The sequence below is a fragment of the Babylonia areolata genome, chromosome 9 (genome assembly GCF_041734735.1).
Source record: "Babylonia areolata isolate BAREFJ2019XMU chromosome 9, ASM4173473v1, whole genome shotgun sequence".
Lineage (NCBI taxonomy): Eukaryota > Metazoa > Mollusca > Gastropoda > Neogastropoda > Buccinidae > Babylonia > Babylonia areolata.
The window spans coordinates 15436003-15459269 of NC_134884.1; the positions used below are offsets into that span (position 1 = coordinate 15436003).

The 23267-nt window shown below is 46.5% G+C and overlaps 1 protein-coding gene across 4 annotated transcripts in view; it reads left to right on the forward strand.

Annotated features, from left to right (window-relative positions):
- Positions 1–23267, forward strand: part of LOC143286086 (uncharacterized) — a 79527-nt gene that overhangs the window by 51278 nt on the left and 4982 nt on the right. For 3 of the 4 annotated variants that reach the window (XM_076593667.1, XM_076593666.1, XM_076593665.1), the window contains exons 2-8: positions 2873–4849; positions 11860–12044; positions 14358–15135; positions 15759–16149; positions 17535–17910; positions 19273–19404; positions 20999–21103. In XM_076593667.1, the coding sequence (XP_076449782.1) occupies positions 4348–4849; positions 11860–12044; positions 14358–15135; positions 15759–16149; positions 17535–17910; positions 19273–19404; positions 20999–21103 (2469 nt within the window). In that variant the 5' untranslated portion in view covers positions 2873–4347. The remainder of the gene's footprint in view (positions 1–2872; positions 4850–11859; positions 12045–14357; positions 15136–15758; positions 16150–17534; positions 17911–19272; positions 19405–20998; positions 21104–23267) is intronic. The other variant, XM_076593669.1, reaches the window with a different exon arrangement.

Here is a 23267-nt window from a genome sequence, read left to right on the forward strand (position 1 = left end):
TGCTTCAACTACTTCGACGACGACTACTACTACTACTACTACTACTACTACGACTACCACTGCTGCTGTAGTTGGTACTACCAATAGTTCTGCTGTTACTGCTGCTGCTGCTGCTGCTGCTGGTACTACCAATAGTTCTGCTGTTGCTACTACTACTACGACTACCACTGCTGCTGTATTTGTTACTACCAGTAGTTCTGCTGCTGCTACTACTACTACTACTACTACTACTACTACTACTGTTGTTGTTGTTGGTACTACCAATAGTTCTGCGGTTACTACTACTACTACTACTACTACTACTACTACTACTACTACTACTACTACTACTGTTGTTGTTGGTACTGCCAATAGTTCTGCGGTTACTACTACTACTACTACTACTACTACTACTACTACTACTACTACTGTTGTTGTTGTTGGTACTACCAATAGTTCTGCGGTTACTACTACTACTACTACTACTACTACTACTACTACTACTACTACTACTACTACTACTGTTGTTGTTGTTGTTGTTGGTACTACCAATAGTTCTGCTGTTACTACTACTACTACTACTTCGACGATGACGACGACTACGACTACCACTGCTGCTGTCGTTGGTACTACCAATAGTTCTGCTGTTACTACTACTACTACTACTACTACTGTTGGTGGTGGTGGTGGTGGTGGTGGTACCACCAATAGTTCTGCAGTTACTACTACTACTACTACTACTACTACTACTACTAATAATAATAATAATAATAATAATAATAATAACAATAATACTGTTGTTGTTGGTACTACCAATAGTTCTGCTGTTAATACTACTACTACTGCTACTACTACTACTACTGCTGCTATTGTTGGTACTACCAATAGTTCTGCTGTTACTACTACTACTACTACTACTACTACTTTTGTTGGCACTACCAATAGGTCTGCTGTTACCACTACTACTACTACTACTACTTTTGTTGGTACTACCAATAGGTCTGCTGTTACCACTACTACTACTACTACTTTTGTTGGTACTATCAATAGGTCTGCTGTTACCACTACCACTACTACTACTACTTTTGTTGGTACTATCAATAGGTCTGCTGTTACTACTACTACTACTACTACTACTACTGTTGATACTACCAATAGTTCTGCTGTTACTACTACTTATACTACTGCTGCTGCCACCACTGCTACTGCGGATGCTGGTATTACTGCTGCTGCTGCTGCTGCTGCTGCTATTATGACAACCACTGACACAATGGCATCATGACCGGCCCAAAGCCCACACAGAGGGAGAGAGCGGAGGGAATGTTCACAGGAGTGCCAACAACTGGTGGAGCAGTGAGAGTCTGGCTTCTGGACTGTGTACTATAGCTTCACACGAAAATCGATGGCATGAAAATCATTACTGATCATGATAGTGTGTGCGAGTGTGTATTCGTGCGTGTGTGTGTAGGTGCGTTTGTGTGCGTGCGTGTGTGTGTGCGCGCGCGTGTGTGTGTGTGTGCGTTTGTTAGTCATGCAGGTTTGTGGCTACGCTACTACGTATTAGTCAGCTACGGTAGCTATGGCTATGTTAATAGGCTAATCTCTTATATACCCATATGTACCAGACGACTGTTTCTTGACGCAGTGGGTCACAAAACCCACAGAAAGGTTTTGAAAGCATGACAAACAACGCGGCTACTGGTCTGTCATGGTGCAGAACTGAATGGTTTTTTAGTCCTGACGCTTGTATGTGTGTGTGTGTGTGTGTGTGTGTGTGTGTGTGTGTGTGTGTGTGTGTGTGTGTGTGTAGCTGTGTGTGTAAGTGTATATATATATATATATATATATATGTGTGTGTGTGTGTGTGTGTGTGTGTGTGTGTGTGTGTGTGCATGCGTGTGCGTGTGCGTGTGCGTGCGTGCGCATGAGTGGCGGGAAGGGAAGAGAAGTTAATGAAGTGTGAACATTGTCATTTCTGCGTCAGTCTGTCCCCCAGTTTTCCCCGTGAAGATATGCACGTCGCGAAACTGCAGCATTCTCTCCAGTGCGCGAAGCCAGCATGGCTAGATGGAGACGGAAGTCACGGGACAGGCTGTTACCCACCCATGCAGCAGTCCCCCGCACCCCACGCCCCCTCACACACACACTTACACACACACACACACACACACACACACACACACACACACACACACACACACACACATGCCCTTTCCACGTCGCTGGAACACTCCAATGGAAAGCCAGAAGCCGGTTCACTCGGTTCCAGCGCCGTCGCAAGACAGGTTACCAGGCTGTTGCCGTGTACAGCCTCGAACTGCGTTCAGGAATTCACCGGCTCCGATGTTTGTCTTTACCTCTAAGAGGTAGACAGAAAGAATGTCAGGTGGTAAAAGTCGACTTGCAGGATATATGAAAAGCGACGAAATGAGCCATAAACTCTTCCTCGGGTAAATGAAATGAGTGAGTGACAGACAGAAAGATCCAAGATTGATATTCGCGAAGCCTTTCCCATCTTGGCCTCAGCCCCAAGTAGAGAGAAAGAAGGGAGAGAGAGAGAGCATGGGAGAGGGTAAATGAGAGAGACAGACAGACAAAGACAGAAACAGAGAGAGACAGACAGACAGACAAAGACAGAAACAGAGAGAGACAGACAGAAACAATGAGACATGGTAAGGCAGACACAAGACAGACAGAGACTCAGACATACTCACGGGAGAGGGTAAGTGAGGGAGAGACAGACAGACAAAGACAGAAACAGAGACAGGCAGACAGAAACAGTGAGACATGGTAAGACAAACACAAGACATACAGATACTCAGACGATCTGACATACTTTGAAAGACTTTCGCTCGCATCATCATCATTAAGAATTTTTTCCCTCTTTCATCAGATGCGTCCTGATCCTTACCGCTCTGAAGCCTCCCACCCAGCCTTCCAACCCGCCCTGCCCGCACCATGATCCGTTTTCGTCGCTAAGGGACGTAAGCAGCTACAGTCACGGGCAGTGGTCTCCCCTGACGTCCTCTCACCAGCACCGCCTATTTCCAAGGGACTTAACTCACACCGAGACGGCCAGTCGTCTTTCCTTTCTTCCCCCCCCCCCCCCCCCCCAACACAGTCCCCGTCCGATGTCCAGTGGGTGTCTGAATGGACAACCTATAACTTTTGTCGTTAGAAGTGTGGCATTTTTTTGTGTCTTCATCCACCTCTTCAACGTGAGAAGTTCCCGATAAACTGCGACATTGGAATGATGTCAGCAGTTGCGAATCGCTGTTATCGTCGCCCTTTTTGTGGTTCATACGGATAGAGTTCATCAAGTCAATACGTCATGAACAGAAACTGAAACACAAAGTGACGCCCCAACAACCTCGAAAGAAACCATCCTGGGTATTTTTCTTTATTTATTTTTTATTTTTTTAATTTTTTTTTAGATAGCACAAGAAGAAGAAAGAAAACAAATACAGACACGAACGGTCAACACCTGGATCATCACCATCATTACCAGTGTGTGACGAGTGTACAGAGAAGAGACAAAAAACTGTGTGAACCAACACAGACATAAACTCAGAGACAAGTGCAGGACAATATTCCATCGTCACTTTCCTTGACAACAACCCCCGGCTGGAATATCAACGTGTGTCCCCAACAACAACAACAACAACAACAACAACACCAGTAGCGACAACATTAGCAACAGCAGCGTCAGCAACAAAAACAACAACAAAATCCATTTTAAAATAACAACAACAACAACAGCAACGACAAAACAACAACAGCAACAACAATAACAACAGCAGCAACAACAAGAAGAATAGCAACAACAGCAGCAACAACAACAACAACGCCACCATCAACTACAAGAACAACATTTATCAATTGCGCTACCACCACCACCACCAACAACAACAAAAAGAACAATAACAACACCGCCTCCAAAGAAACAACAACAACAGATTCAGTTTCTCAAGGAGGCGTCACTGCGTTTGACCAAATCTAAATAAGCTACGCCACATCTGTTAGGCAGATGCCTGATCAGCGGCAGAACCCAACGCACATTGTCAGGCATTGAGTGCATGCCTATATATTTGTGTACCTATCTGACTGGATTTCTTCTGCAGTATTTTGCCAGAGGACAACACTCTCGTTGCCACGGATTCCTTTCTGAGTGCGCTAAGTGCGTGCTGCATACAGGACCTCGGTTTATAGTCTCACCCGAACGACTAGACGCTCAGTGCGATTTTCAAGTCAAACTTGGAACAAAAGGGCGAGAACGGGATTCGAACCCGGACCCTCACGGACTCTGTATTGGCAGAGGAGCGTCTTAACCATTCTGCTACCTTCCTCCAAACAAAACAACAAGACACCATGTCGTTCACGCTGTTTGTCAAACTACCCAACCAGGACGTGTGCTCTCTCCGCCGTCTGGCCCCTAGATGTCCCGTCACAGCCGTGCGCAAGATGCTGGAACTGTCGGCGGGGCTTCCCTCCAACCTGTACGACCTGCGCTGCCCCGAGGGACAGCTCATGCCCGACGATCTGCTGCTGGAGGTGGAGAAGAACGTCTGGGACGGCTACGTCCTCAGAGCCGTCTTCAAGGAGAATTCCTGGAGCTCGCGTTATGACGCCATCGTCAGAAATGACGTAGAGCGTGTGCTGGAAAGCTGTTTTGGTGGTGGTGGTGGTGGTCGTCGTGGTGATGTGAAAGCGCTGAACAAGGAGGAGGAGGGGGAGAGAGAGGAGGAGGAGAAGGAGGAGGAGGAGGAGGGAGAGGATTGGAAGAGAAAGAGGAGGGGGGAAGGGGGTGCCGCCCTCTTCATCGCCAGTTTTCTGGGGTTGGGGGAGATGTGTAAAACTTTGCTGCTGGCTGGTAAGTGTGTCTAGTTTGTTGTTGTTGTTGTTGTTGGTGGTGGTGGTGGTGGCTGTGGCGGTGGTACTGGTGTGTGTGTGTGTGTGTGTGTGTGTGTGTGTGTGTGTGTGCGTGTGTGTCAAAATGATCTTTATTGAGGGTAAAGGAATAAGCTTGTACAGCTTTTTTTTTTTTTCATCCTTCCCTCAGAAAAAAAAAGAAAGACAAAAAGAAAAGACAGGAAAATAAAAGAAAACAGGGATGAGGGGGGATAGGAAGAGTATAACATGGAAAATCAAGCACGAAACGACACACAAATTATATGGGCGAAAAATAATATACGGACAAATAGCAAGTGGACATAATACACATAATGTGGACATAATTATAACACACGATAGCAGCACCCTTATATCATTAACAAAAATATTCTGGAAGAGAGACGGTGAGGGTGAGAACGAGGTCAAGACAGAAAAAAGGCAGACAGACAGACAATGTGTGTGTGTGTGTGTGTGTGTGTGTGTGTGTGTGTGTGTGTGTGTGTGTGTGTGTGTGTTGTGTGTGTGTGTGTGTTTTCTTCAGTTTAACGTCTATTCACTATAAGTGTTTTTAGACGGAAAGGAGTAAAGTAGTGTATAAAGGAAAGGGAATGCATGTGATTATTAGTGTAAAAAAATTTTTTTTTTTTTAAAGTTCATGTTATGTATCAGAGGAAAAGTATATTATAAGAAAAAGTCTAAAGAGGTTGTGGTGTGTATTGAATGAGTTGTCATGGGAAGGAGAATATGTATATGCATATCAACAAGTATTAACCTACAACAATGTAAATATAAATAACAGTATTAAATATAATACATCAAAGGAGGATACCAACTGGACTGGAGTTTAAAATTTCTGAAAACATTCTAAGCAATGAATAATCATTCAAAATCTCTGTGTGTGTGTGTGTGTGTGTGTGTGTGTGTGTGTGTGTGTGTGTGTGTGTGTGTGTGTGTGTGTGTGTGTGTGTGTCTGTCTGTCTGTCTGTCTGTCTGTCTGTCTCCCCTCCTGCTGTGAGGAAGCTGACCTAGATGTACAGACTCACTTCTGCCAGTGACAGGGTGGTGAGTTGTGACAGGGTGGTGAGTTCTGCCAGTGACAGGGTGGTGAGTTCTGACAGTGACAGGGTGGTGGTTTCTGCCAGTGCCGGTGACAGGGTGGTGAGTTTTGCCGGTGACAGGGTGGTGAGTTTTGCCAGTGACAGGGTGGTGCTGGTGAGTTTTGCCGGTGACAGGGTGGTGAGTTCTGCCGGTGACAGGGTGGTGAGTTCTGCCAGTGACAGGCAGGGTGGTGAGTTCTGCCAGTGACAGGGTGGTGAGTGCTGACAGGGTGGTGAGTTTTGTCAGTGACAGGGTGGTGAGTTCTGACAGGGTGGTGAGTTCTGCCAGTGACAGGCAGGGTGGTGAGTTCTGCCAGTGACAGGGTGGTGAGTGCTGACAGGGTGGTGAGTTTTGTCAGTGACAGGGTGGTGAGTTGTGCCGGTGGGCAGGGTGGTGAGTTCTGCCAGGGTGGTGAGTTCTGCCAGTGACAGGGTGGTGAGTTCTGCCAGTGACAGGGTGGTGAGTTTTGCCGGTGACAGGGTGGTGAGTTTTGCCAGTGACAGGGTGGTGAGTTCTGCCAGTGACAGGGTGGTGAGTTTTGCCAGTGACAGGGTGGTGAGTTCTGCCAGTGACAGGGTGGTGAGTTCTGCCAGTGGCAGGGTGGTGAGTTTCCCCATCACTTCCCTCCAGCCCCGCCACCCCCACCCCCACCCCCTTTCTTCACCCACCTTCCGCACCCCTCTCTTTTTTCTCTCTGATGTGCTGTCAGCATGCACTTTCACAGCTGCCGAGCTTGTCAGCTCTATCAAATGGGTCCATACCATAACACGGAGTGATGAAAGAAAGGAAGGAAGGAAGAAGAAGAAAGAAGAAAGAAAGAAAGAAAGAAAGAAAGGGCCCCATTTTTATGTTTGTGTAAAAACATGCGTGTGTGTGTGTGTGTGTGTGTGTGTGTGTGTGTGTGTGTGTGTGTGTGTGTGTGTGTGTGTGTGTGTGTGTTTTCCTGCGCCTGTGCTTGTTCCTTATCCTATTGTTTGTGAGATGTCTCTTTTGATTTACCATCACATACACTCAGTTGTCCCCCTTACACCGTTTGCTTCACGCGACAGCGGAGAACAATGAGAACCAGTTCAGACCAGGAATTATCAGTTGATTATCTTTCCTTCCTCTATATCCACCCCACCCCCACCCCTCCCCACCCCCTCCCTCCTTTAAAAAAGAAGAATTATCATTCATTTCTTTTTTCTCTCTGTTTTCTTTTTTATTCTGGTGGGGGTAGGGGTGGGGTGAGTTAATGCCTTTAGTGCTATTCTAAAAGCGCATAGAGCTTCAAGAATATGCGCTGTAGTAAGTCGTCTTAATAAATGATAGATAGTTATCCATATTTTCAGGCACATTTGTATCCATATTATTTCCATTTCGTTTGGTTTTATCCCGACTCTGTCAGCCTATTTTTCATTTATTATGGGTGTTGTTTTTTGGTGTGTGTTTTTTTGTTTTTGTTTTTGTTTTTTGTTTGTTGGGTTTTTTTGTTTGTTTGTTTGTTGTTGTTGTGTTTTTTTGTTAAGTGATATTTTTGTTTGACCCTTCGTGTGGAAATTATGTACTAAAATTTTCCTTTTTTTTTTTTTTTTTTTTTTTTTTTTTTGCTCTGTATATTTCTGTTGTTTTCTCCCTTCACTACTGTCTGCATTTTCTGCGTTTTGAATGAGTTCCCCTGCTTTTTGAGGACTTGTCCCTGCTGACAGTAAAATCACACTTCTGCTCAAAGTTCCAACTGGTCTTCAGCTTGTTGCATCTCATAAATGGTTGCTTTTGCGTGGTCCTTTTTTCACAACTGCGCGTCATATGCACACAAGACAGTCTTGATCCCTTTGGGCAGCTCAGACAAGTCCATGAGGAAGAAAAGGAAGAGATTTGGAGGAAGAACGTCACCCTGTGGGACACCGTGACGCAGCAAGATCATATTGCTGAGGATATTGGAGACTTTTCCTCTGCTGTTGAAGTGGTAGGCCTTGATCCAAAGGGAACAGGTTGGCTGAGAAGCCAGTCCTCAGCAGTTTGAAAAGTTGTCTAAACATGCTTTGTCAAAGGCTTTCTGGAGGTCCACCCAGGTTATGAAGATCGGCGTGTGCTCCTGGAGGAGATCTTCGATTTCCTGTGACAGATACACAGCCTGGTCAATACTGCGGAACTGTCTGAAGCCAGGTTGCCCAGCCGCGAGTAAATTAAAGGTCACTTTTTCACTGTCAGCGTTTTCAGTGCCTGGATGAAGTGTATAGAGTAGAGTCAGCAGCAGTGCACTGTCTCTCAGTAAAGACTTTATACTGATTCCTGCTTGTGGACTGCTGGCATCGGGACTGCTAGAGACGAGCCTTGGTGTAGCTGTATGGAGGATTCAGGATGAAAACCTCAGAAACGTGCCTGTGAAACAAACAAAAGACACTGGTAATAGGACAGGAAATAGGTGAAAATATCATCATCAGAACTTCAATGAAAAGTATTCCAATTGCTTTCTGAAACATTTTCTTCCAGGTGTCACACCAGTAGAAGAAAACGTGAATAATTTCCAGACAGATACTCCAACAGTCCACACATTTGAATATTGTAAGAGCCGGAGAGAGAGAGAGAGAACGAACGAACGAACGAAGTTTTTTATTGAGGGAAGTGGAATAAGCATACATGTGCTTTTTTTCATCCAGCCCTCAGGGCAAATGGAAAATGAAAATGAATCAAAACATCCACAAAGTAGCAAAGAGATGAAGAAATAAAGACATGACATTCACATTCACATTTAAACATCTACATAATAAACATGTACATCTACATAATCATGATACAAACATCATCATATCATGAAGGAAAAAGATCAAACCATGCACCCCCCCCCCAAAAAAAAAAAAAAAAAAAAAAAAAACACAAAAAAACAAAAACAGAGAGAGAGAGAGAGAGAGAGAGAGAGCCGTTTTGACACTTGAATGAGGTCCTTATGACATTTGTGAATGCGTCAACATACTTCCATTGTACAACAAACCATTATGTTAAACGCAAATAATGAAACAACAAGTTCCTTCTTTGAAAAATAAAAAATTAGCAGTCAGCAGGCCACCCAACACATAACTCCTTTCGTACATCTATCAGTGCACCACGCAACAAATTCCGATACTGGCCACAGAAGAAAAATGTCAAATCCATCTGACCACGCAGTTTGTACATGCTTGCAGTGCTTTTTGTCTAATCTTCATAGCTTCTGATATAAATTTTGCTATCGAGATTATCACCTCGTTATCTGATGTTAACATACTAAAGAGATCTTTTCTTTTTGTAAATTCTTTTTTTTAACCACACATTCACTCTCAAATCATATGATTTACAATCAAGCATAAAATGAATTTCATCATCAACTGTGGAGTTACACAAAGTACATGGAGAATTTGTGGACATACCTGGCGCAAACCATTTTTTGTTGGTGTCAAAGCCAAGAGTTCGTAACGTAAACTGGACAAGCAATGCACGATGCCATTTATTCGTAATAACAGTTAGGAATTTTTCAGCTCGAAATATACGTTTAAATGAATGGAACCAGCTGTACTCATCCTTTCTATGTCTGAATGCCAATTTTGTTAAACATATCAAATAGCCTGGATTTAAATTCTGAAATAAACGTTTGCTCATACCCCACACCTCAACATCCACACAATTGCAAAACTATTTTCTGACAAAACGGAGAGAGAGAAGAGAGATGTAGAAAGAGCTGTGGAGATAGGATTAATTAGGATTCATTAATTAATGGTTTATTCATGTATCATACAATTGTATAGGCCATTGCTCCTTGTGGAAGGGTGTCAGAAAAACACATTTGAGAAAAATGAAAGACAAATATACTTTGTCCAGCGATATATACTCAGCTTAGTAGTACAAAGTGTAAATAAACAGCATCCATATTCAACTACACTCACTAAAGTTATACACGTGACATCAGAAGTGACACAAGCTTAATAAATTACCGGTACTTTACGACGTAAGAGTGGGTTAGCTTAAACGCTTTGTACATATAAATTGAGAAATTTCTGATAGTGTGTATATGCCATAAGTAGTGGCAAAAGCTTAACAGATTACTTTACGACGTAAGAGTGGATGGGGCTTAAACGCTCTGTACAGATAAATTGAGAACTTTCAGATTGTTTGTGTGTAGATGCCATAAGTAGTGACAATCTAACCTGACTAGGGAACTTAAAAAATAAATTCAGTGGTACTCAAGTCAAACATGACGGGACATCTTAAATAAGATGTGCGCTTCCATGAGATATGATTTTACCCCAAATAATATTCTCTTAAAACATATATAAACCAGAGACTACAAATAGAACATGACAATATAAGATGAAAGACGCAATACGCATCAGGAATGCTATCCTTTATATGCAGTAACTGAATGAAGAGTATCTGCACGGATATGATTATGTGCAAAGAGCATCTGGATAAAAAAAAATTCTTTGTGCGCAATCCTCAAAAAGGATATCCTTGAAGTGCAATACCCATATGGAAGGATATACTTAAAGTGCTATCCCCCAAAACATTTTAAGACATCACTTTTAAAGAAACTCAATTTGTTTTCACCTTTATTTTCATGACGGTAAAAAAAAGAAGAAATAAACTGCGTAAAACTAGGTACAAAAGTCATGTCACATCCACCACCACCACCACCACCACCGATACCACTGCACTGCCTCTACACCTGCTATTACGATGACGTTTTATGCACAATCACGATCTGGAACGATACCCTTTGTGCACAGCCAACCCTTACCCCCCTCGATCCGTTTTCAGTGGAACAGTCAAAGCCCCCCCCCCCCACCCCACCACCACCACCCTCCTCCATGGCTACAGAGATAGATAAGTAGACGGATAAATTGATAGATCAGCAGAGACGAGGGGGGAGGTGGTGGAGGAAGCGGGAAAGACATATAGATTGAGGGGGGTTGGGGGGGGGGGCAGAATGGAATGGGTTTTTTTTTATATTGATGTTAAGATGCCTGTGGTTAATGCTCCAATGCCATATTTGTTTGAAATTTGGTTGAATGTTTTACAGATCAGTATCAATTTATATTGATTTTACCATTGTATTAATCTGATCATGCGTATATACAATAAGTGTGCATGGGTGCTTTCTTTATGGCCCAACACTCGGCTTATATCACAGATTGACATAAGTTTACACTTGGGCCAACAGCAAAGTGAGAGCTGTATTATCAATAGTTTCTCCAGTCAATGGGAAACCATTTACAGCTTAGTCTTTTGTGAAGGACTATGACTCTCAAACTTGGAGGCAAAATTGCACTGGCTCTTGGTGCTGCAGCCTTGTGGGCTAGTTGGCCTTTGGGAACCATCCCAACGCCGACTGTCCTAAAACCCTCTTGGCCGAGAGATTTGGGATGTACCTGGGCAAGACACTCTCTACTATAATCAAATTCTTGCCCAAATAGTCGGAACAGCAGTTGCCTCCTCTGCTGTTCTGATGGTCATAGTCGGACACGACTGACTATCATATAGCATGGGTGCTTGCATACGGGCGGGTGTGTGCGCGCGCGCCTGTATGTGTGTGTTTTAAATGATGGAAAGTTATCGGACTTTCTTTGCTATGACTGAGTTGAGTGTTATTTTGTTATGTATATGTTGTTTGTCAAATTTTACCGTTTTGCATGGATTACAAGATCTTTCACGCGCGTATTTCATCTTCTGCTTGCGTTTACACACGAAGGCGGTTCGGGCACTAGCAGGTTTGCACATAATGTGTTGACCTGGGAGATCAGAAAAACCTCCACCCTTTACCCACCACGCGCCGTTACCGACATTCGAACCCGGGACCCTCAGATTTTAAGTCCAACGCTTTAACCACTCGGCTATTGCGCCCGTCCAACTAAAAACAAAGTCTCCTCTTACATCTTATAGGCGCGGACCCCGACAGCAAAACGCCCTTCGGCAGAACCCCTCTCTTCGCAGCCATGTCCGCCGACCAGGCACATGTGGTGGAGCTGCTGCTGTCCCGGCATGCCTCGCTGCAGTCACGTGACGCTGACGGCACTTCCGCCCTGGATGTGGGCCAGGCGCGGCTGGCCAAGGAGTGTCTGAGGAAGGTGTGGTGTGGTGTGGTGTGGTGGTGTGTTGTGTGGTGTGGTGTGGTGTGGTGTGTGGTGTGGTGTGGTGTGGTGTGGTGTGGTGTGTGGTGTGGTGTTGTGTGGTGTGGTGGGGTGATGTGGTGTGGTGTGGTGTGGTGTGGAGTGGTGTTGTGTTGTGTTGTGTAGTGTGGTGGAGTGATGTGGTGTGGTGTGGTGTGGTGTGGAGTGGTTTTGTGTGGTGTGGTGTGGTGTGAAGTGGTGTGGTGTGGTGTGGAGTGGTGTGGTGTGGTGTGGTATGGTGTGGAGTGGTGTGGTGTGGTGTTGCGTTGTTTTGTGTTGCGTTGAGTTGTGTGATGTGGTGTGGTGGGTTGATGTGGTGTGGTGTGGAGTGGTGTGGTGTAGTGTTGTGTGGTGTTGTGTGGTGTGGTGTGGTGTGGTGTGGTGTGGTGGTGTGGTGTGGAGTGGTGTAGTGTGGAGTGGTGTGGTGGTATGTGGAGTGGTGTGGAGTGGTGTGGTGTGGTGGTGTGGAGTGGAGTGGTGTAGTGTGGAGTGGTGTGGTGGTATGTGGAGTGGTGTGGAGTGGTGTGGTGTAGTGCTGCGTGGTGGGGTGGGGCGTTGTGTTGTATTGTGTGGTCGGTGTTGTGTGGTCGGTGTTGTGTGGTCGGTGTTGTGTGGTGTGGTGTTGTGCTGTTCTGTGGTGTGTGGTGTGATGTGGCTAAGCGTTGCGTTGTGTTATGTTGAGTGGTGTGGTGTGGTGTGGTGTTGTGTGGTGTGGTGTTGTGTGGAGTGGTGTGGTGTGGAGTGGTGTGGTATGGAGTGGTGTGGTATGGAGTGGTGTTGTGTGGTGTGGTGTTGTGCTATTCTGTGGTGTGTGGTGTGATGTGGCTAAGCGTTGCGTTGTGTTATGTTGAGTGGGTGTGGTGTGGTGTGGAGTGGTGTGGTATGGAGTGGTGTGGGTGTGGAGTGGTGTTGTGTGGAGTGGTGGGGTGGGGCGTTGTGTTGTGTTGTGTGGTGTGGTGTTGTGCTATTCTGTGGTGTGTGGTGTGATGTGGCTAAGCGTTGCGTTGTGTTATGTTGAGTGGCGTGGTGTGGTGTGGTGTGGTATGGTGTGGTGTTGTGTGGAGTGGTGTGGTGTGGAGTGGTGTGGTATGGAGTGGTGTGGTATGGAGTGGTGTTGTGTGGTGTGGTGTTGTGCTATTCTGTGGTGTGTGGTGTGATGTGGCTAAGCGTTGCGTTGTGTTATGTTGAGTGGTGTGGTGTGGTGTGGTGTGGTGTTGTGTGGAGTGGTGTGGTGTGGAGTGGTGTGGTATGGAGTGGTGTGGTGTGGAGTGGTGTTGTGTGGAGTGGTGGGGTGGGGCGTTGTGTTGTGTTGTGTGGTGTGGTGTTGTGCTATTCTGTGGTGTGTGGTGTGATGTGGCTAAGCGTTGCGTTGTGTTATGTTGAGTGGCGTGGTGTGGTGTGGTGTGGTATGGTGTGGTGTTGTGTGGAGTGGTGTGGTGTGGAGTGGTGTGGTATGGAGTGGTGTGGTATGGAGTGGTGTTGTGTGGTGTGGTGTTGTGCTATTCTGTGGTGTGTGGTGTGATGTGGCTAAGCGTTGCGTTGTGTTATGTTGAGTGGTGTGGTGTGGTGTGGTGTGGTGTTGTGTGGAGTGGTGTGGTGTGGAGTGGTGTGGTATGGAGTGGTGTGGTGTGGAGTGGTGTTGTGTGGAGTGGTGGGGTGGGGCGTTGTGTTGTGTTGTGTGGTGTGGTGTTGTGCTGTTCTGTGGTGTGTGGTGTGATGTGGCTAAGCGTTGCGTTGTGTTATGTTGAGTGGCGTGGTGTGGTGTGGTGTGGTGTTGCTTTGCAGTGCGTTGTGTGGTGTGATGTGTCGTGGTGCTGTGCTGTGCTGTGCTGTGTGGTTTGGTGTGGTGTTGTGTCGTGTCGTGCTGTGGTATGTGCTGTGCTGTGCTGTGATGTGTCGTGCTGTGGTTGTGCTGTGTCGTGCTGTGCTGTGCTGTGCTGTGTTGTGCTGTGTTGAATCGGATTGGATTCGACTGGAATACGTTGTGTTTTGTTGTATTGTATTTCGTTGTGTTGTATCTTATCCTTATCGCATCGTTTTGTAGTGCAGTGCAGTGTAGTGTTCTGTCATGCATTGCAGTGCAATGCATTGTAGTGTATTGCATATTATTATCACAGTGCAGTGCATTGTATTACTCTTCGTCACAACTAGATTTCTCTGTAACAAATTCGGGCTCCTGTCTCCCTCGGGAGAGCGGCGTCGCTACAACGCAGCGCCACTCTTTTTTTCTTTCTTTTTTTCCCCTGAAAGTATGTGTGTTGTCCCATTAAGGTGCGGCACGCGCATCGCCTCAGCCGGGCCAGCAGCGCCGCCTCCTCCTCGCTCTCCTCCTCCGGAGTCTCCAGCGGAATGTCGGCGCGAGGATCGTCCGCGCGCTCTGGGGGAGGCGGGGCCGGGAAGGCCGCTCGTCACCGTCCCGTGGTTCGCATCCCCACGGCCACGTCCCCACAGGCAGCAGCAGCGGCGGCGGAGGGGTCCCCCTCATCCTCCTCCCCCAACCCCACCCCGCGCCCCCACCTGCCCCCGAACACCCACAAACCACCACCAGCGGCGCAAACGACGACGACGACGACGACTAAGTCGTTCCGGAACGACTCTGTGTCCCCTTCCGCTAGAAGTCTGCAGCCATCGCCAGGACCTCAGGGCCCCGGCAGGACACAGAGAGGAGGAGACCACGCGGCCAACACCACCACCACCACCACCAGCAGACCCTCCCCCAGAAGCCTCTTCCAACCCACAGAGCTGTACACCTGGGACAACAACCTGAGGTCGCCCAGCCGAACCTCCAGCGCTGCGGGGACTCAGGTTCGAATCCCCGTGCCGGGGAGTGGCGGGGAACGGGGCTTGTCCGGCAGGGCGTCCAGCCCCGGGAACGACGCCTCCACGACCACGACCACCACGACGTCTGTGAGTGGGGGCAAGAGGCTGTCTCTGCGGCCCAGTGTGCAGGACCTCTCTGTCTCGGGGCCTACCGCCGTCCTGAAGGTCTCCTGTCCGGCCACCCCTTTCGTCCTTCACTGTGCGGATAGAGCAGCGCCTTCAGGTGAAGGTGGTCACAGCAGTGATCGTTTATTTGTGAAGTCAGTCAGTGATTCAGTCTCTCTCTCTTCTTGCTCTTCTTCTTCTTCTTCTTCTTCTTCTGCTTCTTCATCCTGTTTGTGTACGTCTTGTTGTGATTCTTCTTGTTGTTGTTCTTTTTGTTCTTCTTCTTCGTGTTCTTGTTCTTGTTGCTGTTGTTGTTGTTCTTCTTCATCTTTATTATTATTCTTATTGTTGTTGTTGTTGTTGTTATCATTATCAGTAGTAGTGGTATCATCATCCCTCGCTCTCCCTCCCTAACACCTCCCCCTCACCCACACATACATACATACATACATATATATGTATGTATATATATATATATATATATATATATATATATATATATATATATATATATATATATATAGAGGAGAGAGAGAGAGAGAGAGAGAGAGAACAACAACAACAACAACAACAACAACAGCAACAAGAAAGAAAGACATGTGTAACACTCAAACATTACAGAGTGCAACAAAAACAAAAACAACAAAGAAGACAAGTGTGTAAGCACTTGTCAAAGATCAAAAGAATGCGACAAAAACAACAACAGCAACAACAACAACAAAACCAAAAACAACTATTTTTTTCCAGGCACCCAGAATGACCGGAGCCTGTTGTTCATTAACCAAGACACCAACCACGATCCCGCCTCAAACACGCCGACGTCAAACGTAGATTCGAACAACCAGGCGAACGACGCCCACGCCCACGCCCACGCCCCTGCCCAGGAACCACCTGGAAGACCCCCCAGCCGCCAGGAGAGCTCCCAGGAAGGTGACGTCACGTTGGCGGGGTCCATCTATATCCCGGTGCCCAGCGGGAAGCCCGGGGAGTGGGCGGAGAGCGGGACAGCAGTGCGGGAGCCCAGGACGACGAAGGGTGTCGGGGACTCTCTCCACCAGCAGCGCACAGAGCCAGAGGAGGCCAGACAGCAGGGGTCGGGGCGTTGTGATCAAGGATCGGGCTCTTCGACCAGGCCTGGGTGAGTGGGATTGTTTGGGGGATTCACACACACACACACACACACACACACACACACACACACATCACACATATACGGCATGCACGCACGGCGCGCGCGCGCACACACACACACACACACACACACACACACACATCATTATCATTTTGTATAGATAGATATGTATGTGTGTGTGTATGCATGTATGTATGTATGTATGTATGTATGTATGTATGTATGTATGTGGTAAGGGTGTCATGCGTTGACCTGGGAGATCGGAAAAATCTCCACCCTTTACCCACCAGGCGCCGTTACCGAGATTCGAACCCGGGACCCTCAGATTGAAAGTCCAACACCTTAATAATCACTCGGCTATTGCGCCCGTCACGTTGCAAACAAACAGGAATAAGATGATCAAAATCATGAGGGTTGTGGGAGAGAAAAGGTGGGGGAGGACGATATAACATTTCGAAAACAGCAACTGGAAGACTGGAATTCTCTCTGAAGGAGAGAGTCAGTTGCATGTCTGACACAACAGCAGTTTCCTTCCCTGTGTACTCGTCAGGAATCTCAGCAATGTCAGTGAAATGTTAGCATGCATGGTAAGTAATCCAGTGACTCCAAACATAGGTTTGAGGTGTTCTTGATTATAGCGGGTGTCGGGGCGGACGAAGGTAGGGGTGGAGGGAGGGGTGGGGGTTGAATCTCAGCAATGACAGTGAAATGTTAGCATGCATGGTAAGTAATCCAGTGACTCCAAACATAGGTTTGAGGTGTTCTTGATTATAGCGGGTGTCGGGGCGGACGAAGGTAGGGGTGGAGGGAGGGGTGGGGGTTGAATCTCAGCAATGTCAGTGAAATGTTATCATGCATGGTAAGTAATCCAGTGACTCCAAACATAGGTTTGAGGTGTTCTTGATTATAGCGGGTGTCGGGGCGGAAGAAGGTAGGGGTGGAGGGAGGGGTGGGGGTTGAATCTCAGCAATGTCAGTGAAATGTTAGCATGCATGGTAAGTAATCCAGTGACTCCAAACATAGGTTTGAGGTGTTCTTGATTATAGCGGGTGTCGGGGCGGAAGAAGGTAGGGGTGGAGGGAGGGGGGGGTGGGGGTTCGGGAGGGGGGGGGGTGGGGGGGGGCACAATTGAGTGACTTCCCAAAGCTGCCCAAGAAGCAATAACTTTAATTTGAAAAAAAAAAAAAAATTCTATATACAGTCAGTAACCATATGACACCTAAGCCTGCTACCCACTACGTTTCAAAACCCGTTCAATATTTTTTTTTTTTTTTTTTTTTTTGAAAATATTAAACAAATAAAATGAAATAAATGAAATAAAACGATACAAAATCAACAACAACAAAACAGTTCATACACAACCCGTCACGTTCCTCAAACTTCCGTCACAGTCCAAACCTCGCGAGATCGCGGCGGAAACAGCAGGCAACATGGCGGACGATGAAGCGACGCCTGAGACTGGCCGAGGAGCAGAGGAGGAACGCACTGCCCAAGTCCCCAGCCAAGCCACCTGCCGACAAGGACGCGGCCAGAGCCAGCTTCCAACAGTGGCTGCGGAGGAAGAGGAGAGAACGGGAACGACAAGAGGACTGCAGCGAGGCAGAGACGTCTTCTGGGGGAGAGAACGAGGAGGAGAGAGCCGCCAACGAAAGGGCTTTCAACGACTGGCTGAGAGACCTCAAAGAGCGACGTCTGAGGGATCCCAACCCTTTCACCGCGGCGTCGCTGCATCGGCGTAAATCTCGTCCTCTGAAGAACCTGATTCAGGTCAGTTTGTTGTGTGCGTTACTCGGGTGTTCGTTTTGTACTGTGGACGTGTTCGTTTTTTCTCGGGCATGTTTGTTTGTTGTTGTTGGGGTTTTTTTGTTGGGTTTTTGTTTGTTTTGTTTTTGGTTTTGTTGTTGTTGGGTTGGGTTTTTTTGTTTTGTTTTGTTTGATTGATGATTGTTTTTTGTTGTTGTTGGTTTTCTTTTTCTTTTTTTTCTTTTTTGTTTGTTTGTTTGCACAGACAGAATCGTAGCAGCACATCAGCGGAAATAGTAATAGGAGGCTAGCAGTAGTAATAGCAGTAGCAGCAGCAGCAGTAAGGCGTTGCAACATATCTGTTTGTGCGCTGTTCATTGACGCTTATCAAATTCAAAGTCAGGTTGGTCAAGCCAATACAGTTTTTGACGTGATATCAAGTTATTGAAGTGTGATCAAAACCACTGATGCGTTAATAAAGTTATTGACGTGTTATCAAAGTCAGTGGCGAGATATCAAGTCAGTGACGCGTTACTAAAGTCAGTGATGTGATATCAAGTCAGTAACGCGTTACCGAAGTCAGTGATGTGATATCAAGTCAGTGACGCGTTACCGAAGTCAGTGATGTGATATCAAGTCAGTGACGCGTTACCGAAGTCAGTGATGTGATATCAAGTCAGTGACGCGTTACTGAAGTCAGTGATGTGATATCAAGTCAGTGACGCGTTACCGAAGTCAGTGATGTGATATCAAGTCAGTGACGCGTTACTGAAGTCAGTGATGTGATATCAAGTCAGTGACGCGTTACGGAAGTCATTGATGTGATATCAAGTCAGTGACGCGTTACCGAAGTCAGTGATGTGTTATCAAGTCAGTGACGCGTTACCGAAGTCAGTGATGTGATATCAAGTCAGTGACGCGTTACCGAAGTCAGTGATGTGATATCAAGTCAGTGACGCGTTACGGAAGTCAGTGATGTGATATCAAGTCAGTGACGCGTTACTGAAGTCAGTGATGTGATATCAAGTCAGTGACGCGTTACCGAAGTCAGTGATGTGATATCAAGTCAGTGACGCGTTACTGAAGTCAGTGATGTGATATCAAGTCAGTGACGCGTTACCGAAGTCAGTGATGTGATATCAAGTGAAAGGGTACAGGTAATCCCGACATTTCTTCTTCTTCTTCTTCGTTGTTGTTTTTGGTTGTGGTGTAAATGGTTGTTATAGTAGTTGTAATAATAGCAGCAGCAGCAGTAGCAGTATGCCTGGTAGTGGTATTATTGCTGGTTGTGGTTGTTTTTGTTTTGCTTTTTTTGTTTGTTTGTTTGTTGTTATTATTATTATTATTATTATTATTATTACCATTCCCTTCATCCTCATGAGTCAGGTTGGCGGCACCAATGATGACGGCTTACCTGCCCCTGACCCGGACAGCTACCTGACGGCCTACCAGGAGTGGCGACGTGGCAGAGCTGCCTCAGACCCTGAAGACCCCCTGGGCTCCCCGCGAGACCTCAAGGTACTGCCTCGACAGTCACACCGCATTTCTGTGGGAATGTCCGGATGCTGTCTGTCTGTCTGTCTGTCTGTCTATCTATCTCTCTCTGTCCCTTTGTGTCAGTCTGTCTGTTTCTCTCTGTCTGTCCGTCTGTCCGTCTCTCTCTCTCTCTCTGTCAGTCTGTCTATTTGTCTCTGTCTCTGTCTGTCTGTCTGTGTCAGTCTATTTGTCTCTGTCTGTCTGTCTGTCTCTCTGTCTTTCTGTCGGTCTCTCTTTCTCTGTCTCTGGCAGTCTACCTGCCTGTCTGTCTCCCTCGACCACTCTCTCTCTCTATCTCTCTCTCTCTCTTTCTGTGTGTGTGTGTGTGTGTGTGTGTGTGTGTGTCCCTCCAACGCCTAACCAGCTATATGCCACAGCAGTGTACTGTGCTCAAAAATACAGGTGTTCCTTTTTTGACTCACTTGTGTAAACAAAGTGAGTCTATGTTTTAACCCGGTGTTCGGTTGTCTGTGTGTGTGTCTGTGTGTCCGTGGTAAACTTTAACATTGACATTTTCTCTGCAAATACTTTGTCAGTTGACACCAAATTAGGCATAAAAATAGGAAACATTCAGTTCTTTCCAGTCATCTTGTTTAAAACAATATTGCACCTCTGGGATGGGCACACACACAAAAAAAAATGAAGCCTAATATGCAAACTGCATTAACTGTTATATATATTTTTTTGTTTTTTGTATTCTCTAAACTTGGCACTTTGATCTGATTATCTGACCCAGCAACAAGAGCAGTCACTATTATCATTTTTTTGTTCAAACAGGAACTTCTTTTGCTAAGCATGGATGTTTTATTTATTTTCCAAACGTTTTGGTACAGATAGTAAAAAAGGGAAATTACTCTGTAATTAATGCTAGGGAACTTAATTCGAATCTGGTTAGGACTTTTTTTCTTTCTTTTTTTTTTTTCTTCTTTTTTTTTTTAACGCGAAGCTTTATAATAACAAATACAGAACACATTTTAACGATTAGATTTTTTTTTTTTTTTTAAGTGTATCAATAGTGAGTCTTGAAGGCCTTGCCTCTCTTGTTCTGTCCATGGGAAGAGCATTTATATTATTACCATTTTCAACTGTTGGGCTCGTCAGAGCATCACTTCGCTGGAGCTGGTCTTCGACATTCATAGATGTGTGGGGGCGTGGGGGGAAGGGGTGGACGGTGAGCGTAGGTGTGCGTGTGTGTGTATATGTGTGTCAGCCTATATATGTATGTGTATGTTTGTGGAGGTTGTTATGTACGTGGGGGGATGTGTGTGTGTGCGTGTGAGTGAGTGTGTGTGTGTGTGTGTTTGCGCGCGCGCGTGTATGTGTATGTGTAAGCGTGTGCGTGCGTGCGTGTGTATGTGTGTGTATGTGTGTGTGTGTGTGTGTGTTTGCGCGCGCGCGTGTATGTGTATGTGTAAGCGTGTGCGTGCGTGCGTGTGTATGCGTGTGTTTGTGTGTGTATGTGCGTGCGTGTGTGTGTGTGTGTGCGTGCGTGTGTGTGCGTGTGTATGTGTGTGTTTGTGTGTGTGTTTGCGTGTGTGTGTGTGTGTGTGTGTGTGTGTGTGTGTGTGTGCTGCAGGAGGCACGGAGGCGGGTGGAGGAGAAGCGGAAGTCGTTGCTGGCTGAGGCCCTGACCTATGAGGACTGGCTGGAGCACAGCCGGCAGAGACACAAGCTGATGCAGGTCAGGGGATGAGCTGTGCTGTGCTGTGCTGTGCTGTGCTGTGTTGTGCTCTATTGTGCTGTGCTCTATTGTGCTGTGTTGTGCTGGACTGTGCTGTGTTGTGCTCTATTGTGCTGTGCTGTGTTGTGCTGTATTGTGTTGTGCTGGTCTGTGCTATGTTGTGCTCTGTTGTGCTGTACTGTGTTGTGCTGTGTTGTGCTCTGCTGTGTTGTGCTGTGCTGTGTTGTGCTCTATTGTGATGTATTGTCCTGTGTTGTGCTCTATTGTGATGTATTGTCCTGTGTTGTGCTCTATTGTGATGTATTGTGCTGTGTTGTCCTATGTTGTGCTGTTCTGTGCTGTGTTGTGCTCTATTGTGCTGTGTTGTGTTGTCCTGTGTTGTGCTGTGATGTGCTGTGTTGTGCTATATTGTACTATATTTTATTGGAGCGGCAGAGACACAAGCTGATGCAGGTCAGGGGATGAGCTGTGCTGTGCTGTGCTGTGCTGTGCTGTGCTGGTCTGTGCTGTGTTGTGCTCTATTGTGCTGTATTGTGTTGTGTGCTGTGTTGTGCTCTATTGTGATGTGATGTGTTGCGCTGGTCTGTGCTGTGTTGTGCTCTATTGTGCTGTGTTGTGTTATGCTGTGTTGTGCTCTATTGTGCTGTGTTGTGTTGTGCTGTATTGTGTTGTGCTGTGTTGTGCTCTTGTGTGCTGTGTTGTGCTGTGCTGGTCTGTGCTGTGTTGTGCTCTATTGTGCTGTATTGTGTTGTGTGCTGTGTTGTGCTGTATTGTGATGTGATGTGTTGCGCTGGTCTGTGCTGTGTTGTGCTCTATTGTGCTGTGCTGTGTTGTGCTCTATTGTGCTGTGTTGTGTTGTGCTGTGTTGTGTTGTGCTCTATTGTGCTGTGTTGTGCTGTGTTGTGCTGTGATGTGTTATATTGTACTATATTTTATTGGAGCACAGCCGGCAGACACAAGCTGATGCAGGTCAGGGGGTGAGCTGTGTTGTGCTGTGCTGTGCTGTGCTGTGTTGTGCTGTGCTGTGCCGTATTGCGCTGTGTTGGGTTGGTCTGTGCTGTGTTGTGCTGTGCTGTACTGTGTTGTGTCGTATTGCGCTGTGTTAGGCTGGTCTGTGCTGTGTTTTGCTCTATTGTGCTGTGCTGTGTTGTGCTGTATTGTGTTGTGCAGTATTGTGTTGTGATGTGCTGTGTTGTGCTCTATTGTGCTGTGTTGTGTTCTATTGTGCTTTTTTTTCCCCCCAAGGCCTGACTAAGCGCGTTGGGTTACGCAGCTGGTCAGGCATCTGCTTGGCAGATGTGGTGTAGCATATATGAATTTGTCCGAGTGTGGTGACGCCTCCTTGAGCTACTGAAACTGAAACTCTGTTGTGCTGTGTTGTGCTGTGCTGTATTGTGTTGTGCTGTGCTGTGTTATATTGTACTATCTTTTGTTGGAGCACAGCCGACAGACACAACCTGATGCAGGTCAGGGGGTTGAGCTGTGCTGTCTGTGCTGTGTTGTGCTCTGTTGTACTGTGCTGTGCTGTGCTGTGCTCTATTGTGCTGTTCTGTGCTGTGTTGTGCTCTGTTGTACTGTGCTGTGCTGTGTTGTGCTCTATTGTGCTGTGTTGTGCTCTATTGTGATGTGTTGTATTGTTTTGTGATGTGTTGTGTTGTGCTGTATTGTGTTGTGCTGTGCTGTGTGCTGTATTGTGTTGTGCTGTGCTGTGCTGTGTTATATTGTACAATATTTTATTGGAGCACAGCCAGCAGACACAAGCTGATGCAGGACAGGGCCACTTTAGTCCTGTACTGTATTGTGTGTGGTGCCCTTATCCTCGAACTGCTGTCATCTGAATTAACTTGCAGACAGAAATAATAACGGATCCCCGCTCAACCCTCAGCCGAGTTACGTAAAGTACCGATGCAATAGTCTTTGTTGTCAGCACACGTTCTAAAACATTCCATGGAGGAGATATAGTCCAGAATCTCATCCGTTACACTGAGCGACGAGATTTATTCAAGAGAAGATCACCTCACCTCACCTCAGGCCCATAACTACAGTCGTTGTGGGAAACCTGAGGACCGCAGACGCAACCTCCCTTCTCCATCTGTCTCTGTCAGCAGCCGCCGGCAGCAGCTCACGTGTATGGAGTCCGGTCCATTGTTTGATGTTCTCATAG